At 32.6% G+C, this 7,023-nt stretch overlaps 1 protein-coding gene across 1 annotated transcript; it reads right to left on the minus strand.

The window, feature by feature from the left end:
• Window positions 1–1,083: 1,083 nt before the first annotated feature.
• LOC117117473 lies at window positions 1,084–4,413 on the minus strand. Its single transcript, XM_033261774.1, has one exon. The coding sequence runs from the start codon at window positions 4,325–4,327 to the stop codon at window positions 2,255–2,257; it is 2,073 nt and encodes a 690-aa protein (XP_033117665.1). The 5' UTR covers window positions 4,328–4,413; the 3' UTR covers window positions 1,084–2,254.
• Window positions 4,414–7,023: the final 2,610 nt, after the last annotated feature.

The raw sequence follows: 7,023 nt of genomic DNA on the forward strand, positions 1-7,023 counted from the left end.
AAGGAAGATAGTATTGTGTTGTAGACGATTCCGTCAAGGGTGTAAATTTGAGGTTCATTTAAATTTTTGAGATTCAAGACGTAAATATCTATAAAAAGTTTTCAATGGGTGTATATAATAGTTTGTAAATGTCTAGTAAAGAAATAATTGAATCGTTTTAATGATCCGGCGTAGGGTGTGAATATGACGACCATTTAAAGTAAAACGTCCCAGACCAGATATTTCAAAAAAGGTCAACTGATCCGAACGAAACTTATGGGAAAGTTTAACCCAAGTTACAAGGAAGATATCATTATGTGTAGAGGACGATCCAGGTTAGGGTGTAAATTTTAGGGTCATTTAAATTGCTTAAGTCCCAGTTATAGATGAATAAAAATGAAACTTTTCAAAATAGTTTTGGCGAAAAGAAGAAATGATCCAATTTTGGTGACGATCCGCAGTAGGGTGTGGATATGAGGACTATTTAAAGATTTTTTGTTGACAGTTGATTAAATTATTTAAACTGAATTTGCTTTTTTTAAAGCGCCTAAACCAATTACAGCTAGGTTAAACTAAAAACTACCGTAATATGCATGACCAATTTTTGCTTTTAGTCATTGAATCGTTATTAACTGAAAACGCACTTTCCTTTGCAAAGTCAGCTCATATAGCACGCAACGGCTATGAGCCACGATGTACCTAGCTATTATTATTATTATTATTATTATTATTGTATACTTATATAGCGCATATCAAACTTCTCTATGCGCTGAACATTATTACCCTGGATCACTGGATCAAGCACATATGGAACACACACTCAGGCCCCATAGGGGAATTCCATAATGCTGCAGCTGTATTCAGCGCAGGCTGTGTTTGAACCTACCAGGTACCCACTTTTACTCCTGGGTGGAGAGAGACAACCGTAGATAAAGTGCCTTGCCCAAGGACGCAAGCGACTTGCACAGCGAGAGTTTTGAACCCCCGACCTCGAGGTTGGGAGTCCAAACCACAACCGATGCGCCAACCACTTCTACCTTCTATTATTATTACCATTGCAGCCATAGTTCAAGTCTCCCTAATAACGTCACAGCAAACTTGGTTTTTGTTGTTTTTTATTTGTTTCTGTTTATTTTTTCCCACTTCATTTTTTTCCACTTCTTTAATATAATTTCAGAAAAACAAGAAGACTAGACATTCCTTTTGGAAGACTTAAAAAAACTCAATTTTTGTTAAATTCTATAGTCCTAAATTATGGAATGAAATTACAGATGAAATCAACAGTTGCAATAATTTACTTTTATTCAGAAAAACTATAAAAAAAAATATCTTTCAAATTATGCAGATATAATTTAAATCACATCTTCCATACCGTTCATTTGACAAAATTTTAAATTAAGAGAAACTTAATCTGATACGAGATACACTTTTTGCATGTTGCTTATTAATATGTTATTTTATATATATTACATTTCTTTTGTTAAGGGATGATTTTGAGACAAGTTTTTAACTTCTAATCTGATTCCTAAATCGTAATTTATAGCTATTAATTGTTTACTTTCATATATTTCGATTTGAATAAATGTTACCGTTACTTACAATATAAAATTACATTGATTTTCCATGTTTTTTTTTATTTTAATTTTTTTTTTACTTTATACTTTTTAACGACATTTCTTTTTGTTGCAATTTCAACTTCATTTCTCTCTTTCAATTTTCTTCATTTTAAAATAATGGGGAAAAGCCATATGTTCTGTTGTTTAAAGTTGTTTAAACAGATAGAGTAAGTCTAGTTTTAAGTGCTATTATACTGTTGCTAAAAACGCATGATAAATTGGCTGGCAAAATTGGTCACACACTTTAATATTTTAGTCAATTTCAGTTAAAGACAGATTAAATTGCTGTGTTCATAAATACACAACAAATTTGTTTCTCAGAAACAATGTATATTCTTACAATCAGCTGAATATGCTGTCATACTTTAGAATACATAATTTAGTAACCTCAGGGAACCCCCAGTAATGGCGTCGACAATAGAGGGGCCGTTCAACAATTTCTTCTTAGATTTACATCCACAATTTACAAGCGAGTTGCAGCGTCCTATGTTTTTCGTCATGGTAAGCATCAGCCTTAAGCATCATAATCATTGTGTTGTGTGTTTATGGGTTATGATCATGTTTTAAATAATAAAAACTATGTATAATTTAACCATTATAATCTATCCACATTTTGAGGAGTATATTATTCTCATCACACAAAGAAGGCTTGTCAGATTTTAATGATAGTAGTATATTATTCTCATCACACAAAGAAGGCTGGTTAGACTTTCAATGATAGTTATAAACACTGGGGTGGCTGTACTAATATATGTAGAATCTCTTTCATTCATATATTTCTTCATTTCTTTCACAACTTTCAATGTATTCTCTGTGTCTCCCTCAGTAAGTAATACTCTGGCTTTAATATATAAAACAAGTATAATTGGATGACAATAAAGTATCTTGTTACTGATGACACATTTGACATAGTAAAGCAATATTTCATCGGCGGCCCAGGCACTGAACAGGCTTGGTGATGTGCAAAAAGCTTTCTCTTCCTGTACGATTAGAACAAAAGCAAGCCTACAGTTTTTTTCTCCAAGACCGTCCTTTTCTAGTATACAGTCACACATCTGCTTCAATCCTTTGTAGTTACCCATTATGTAATGGTATTTTACTAGAAGGACTTCACCACCAATGCCATTGTCACCGTAGTTGTCAGAGAAATCCATTTTAGCACCTAAGTTATAATAATGCAAAGGAGTATTAGCTAGATCTTCATTATACATACCACCACTGTTTCTTAAGCATACCAATAAATGAGTGTAAATATCACCTAAGAATCTATACAAACTTGTCTTGAACATTTCCACATATCCCTTTGGGACTATCTCTTTAATATTGTCAACAATTGGCATTATGATTTCCTTTGGAACACTGCAATTCACTAAAGGATCCTTCTGCACGTACTCCGTAATGAGACTGGCGAATGAAGTATGGTTATATGTAGCAAATTTTTGCATCTTTAAATTCTTTACTAAATTAAACTTGAAGCATAAACTTGAACGCATGCATTCAATGGTCTCTGGATGGATTAAGAGTTTTTCTAGTAGTATTGAGCATTTATCATCTCCATTGCCTTTACTGATATTGAGCATATCACACTCAAGGTTTAAATCAGAAAGGCAAGAACATGTGTCACCACTACCGACACTTGATAACACCTTTGCAAAAAGATTTCCCTTAATCGCTGCTAGTTTTTTTCCAACATCGTCACAAACTTTAGGTGGGAGATGACCAATCAAATTGTGTTGAGGAATAAAATAATGAGGCAGATGTTTTTGTTTATAGCAGTCAATGATCCAGTCTAGAACATTTCTGATTAAGTCCATGACGCTGTCTGTAGGAGGAAATTTTTCACACATCCACAAGCAAGCAGTCTTTATGACATACGAGCTGAATGGTGTTGGTTTGACAGAATCTTCATACTTTATATACTTTTTCTTGATACATTTCAGAGTAAACATGCATTCAGCATATTGTTCATACATTTCAGTAATAAGCTCTCTCTCTGCTATGGAGAATGATAATCTCCATTCAATAGTATTCAACTTACTACCTGGGTATCCAACAGGAACTACATGGCATTCAAGACCTTTGACCTTGTCTATCAACTTCTGTGATGGCCAGTTGTTCTCTCTGTTTCTATTTAAAAATTCACTAGTAAAATCCGGCCATGATTGACATTTCAGGCAATGTACTACATCCAATAGACCGGTTCCAATATCTACGAAATTTGAATTATACCCAACGTTTATTGCGGGACCGTGTCTCATCTCATTTTTATAACTTTTCTCGAAATACGAGTTATGTGAATAAGTTTTCGCTATGAAATCACTGGTTTTCAGGTATCCATCTTCATTAATCATACATCTGAAATCCTTAGGCAGATATGCTTTGTCAGCTACCTTGAGCCTCAAATACGTAGGAGGCCTATTTTTAACTTGCTCAGCTATTACAAATGCCCCACTTTCATTTTTGGATTCCCACAATACTATTGGAAATGTTTGTAAACATACCATCAGATCTATGTCGTTTGTGGCTAAATGAGGAAAACCTTCATACACACTTCCAACAAAATACTGCTCTGGCTGCATTATTTGAATATTCGCTAGTATTGATGCATTTTTAAGCAATTCATTATCAATCCTACTAGTACAAATCCTAGGCAATCTTTCAATTGTTTCCAATCTGATGATTTCATTGGCAGTTTCGTCCATCGCTCGACGTTTCTTACCATGGTCTGTCATGGTTAAATTTGACTTGCTTTCATTAGGATAACAAACAATATGCAGCTAATAATAACGCTTTTGTATACTGTAACGATGCGACAATCAACAGGCAGATTGTTAGCTCAACTGTAAAGCACGGTTGGTGTAAGTTAACATATTGAACCATAATTAGCATATACAAAATAGCAGTTACGAGCCAATGATTATACATGGTCTATTGGTTACGCATTATATTCAGACAACAGTGGATATAATCGTTGTGTCTACACATGATTTCCATTGGTCATGCAAATACAATAGCTACAATAGCAGCACATCCTATGCATATTGTAAGAAAACAGTTTTTAAACGCAGAAGGTGTACACATATTGATTTGAAAGAAACTATTGATTTTAATGAGGCTTCTGAAATTGTTTTTCCACGTAAAATTTGAAATGTTAATTGCCTGTAATATAAATTTATGATCTTTTTTAACGAAATTATAGAGAATAATATGTTATTTTTAATTTTTTTAAACAAAAATGTGTTTCAATGGTCTTTTATTCATAAAAATTACAAATAGCTAGGAAATAATACCAGTACAAAGAAATATCAGTAGGAAAAATGCCATTAACAAAGGAATGATCCATTTCAAAATAGGGGTGTTTGTTAAGACAGTATAGTCAGGGGCTATTTCACACCCAGTTAATCCTATTCATATGGTAATTACTGGTTTTCATAGTATAATTAGCAAAGTACAGTATAAGTTATTTCTTTATTGTATTAACTAGGACAATTATTTATTAGGTTGTATTTATTTTACTAAATAAAATACCAGAGCATCATCATTTATGTTTGTTGTATTTGTTTTAAGTATCAAAGTACATGATTAAATACAATCTGGTTAGGTTGTATTTATTTAAGTAGTAAATACAATTTAATAATACCTGTATTTTTCAATGATGCCCATGAGGTTAAAGGCACATGTGTACAAGACCATAATAAAACCTGTGGCTCTATTGAGCAGAGACATGAGTAGTGAAAAAAGAATATATAAAGAAGTTGGAAGTGGCAGAGATGAAAAGCCTGCGAACGATTAGAGGGTGAAAAGAGAAGAGAGAATGAAAGACGAAAATATAAAACAGGAAGTAAAAGTTGTGAATTTGAGAGAAAAGATAAGAGAAAGCAGATTGAGATAGTAAGGACATATGAAGAGAAAAGAAGAGGATGATTTGGTAAGATGGGCACGGAGCATGTAGAGATGGGCAAAAGGAAGAGAGGACGACCTACAAAGAGCTGGATTTCGCTAGTATTTGGGGACGTACTGAGTATTCGGTACGATATCAGGTCAGGTAGGGCAAAACATCACTCCAATAATAATGCAATCTAATAATAATAATAATAATAGTTTATCTTAGTTTTTTTTTTATTTCATTAACTAGGCATAATTTATTAGGTTGTATTTATTTTGAGTGTAATCCAAAACTTGTCAGCCCTAGAATTAAATATTCACTTTTAAATTTTTATGAAAGTATTTTGCACAGTATGCCTGAAAAAAGCATGCACAGCTTAAAGGTATAATATTGGCTGAAAGCGATCGATATTTCTTGCTTTAAACTTAGTTTTATATCAATTTATTAGTTTGATTCTTTCTTAGCTGATGTAACATTTTATATTATTATTTTTGAAGACTTTCAAATACAATTTCAAGTGTATTTGTAGTTAAAAAAAGATCGTTCGTAATGACGTCATCACCGTAAATTTCGTTCGTAAAATCGAGAGTTCGTAAATGGGAAGTTCGTAATTGGGATATGTTATTGTACTATCAATCTAGGTGTAGACAACATTTGGTTTATGTACTGTTAATAATTATGTCTGAAGATATTTTCAAAAATTAGAGAGGTGGGTGGCGGCACATTTTGTTTTTTTTTTTTTGTTTTTTTTTTTGTTTTTTTTTTTGTTTTTTTTGTTTTTTTTTTTAAATTAAACACACCACCTCAGCTCATTCACTATTTCCATGAAAATGAAGAAATTGCAATAGTTAAAGTTGTACATAAATAAATAGGGGCAGACCAAAAACTACATGGCGAAGAACAATTATGGCTGAATTAGAAACAGAGAATCTGAAATGGGAATCAGCAGAGAAGATGGCCAAGTATAAACAGGTGTGGAACTTTGTTGTAGCCTTATGTCCCAAAGGGGATGAAGAGGACTAAGTAAGTAGTAAAGTTGTACATGCATTATCTAGTCTTCATTCCATGATGTTATCAACTTTTTAAAACAGCTACAACATCATAGTTTTTGAATATATTTTATTGAAAAAAATCTCAATAATTTGCCTTTTGTCATGAAGGCTATATTTCATTTAACAAGTTGAAATCGTACACATGTGTTCACAAGCCACACAACTACCTCTAATCCAAATAGTTATGTATGGTCGAATAATCAAGAACATACTAAAAAATTGTCCCAGACGACAATATTTTATATTGAAAATGAAATAATTACACATTTATAGTTGGACTCATTCAATATGGGTTTATTTATGCGGGTTTGCTGTGTTACCAGCCCATTTGGCTATCGATTTCATGAAGATGATGATATATTACTCCTCAAAAACGGCTCAAAAAGCTTTTTTTTTCAGTACTATTGACCCAAATCTTAGTTTTTCGGGCTTTACTTATGACAAATGAGAATATGTTTACAAGTTCAAATTTTGCAAGTGTATTATTTTG

Source organism: Anneissia japonica, unplaced genomic scaffold, assembly GCF_011630105.1.
Source record: "Anneissia japonica isolate Jap-2015-1 unplaced genomic scaffold, ASM1163010v1 scaffold288035_len209932_cov175, whole genome shotgun sequence".
NCBI lineage: Eukaryota > Metazoa > Echinodermata > Crinoidea > Comatulida > Comatulidae > Anneissia > Anneissia japonica.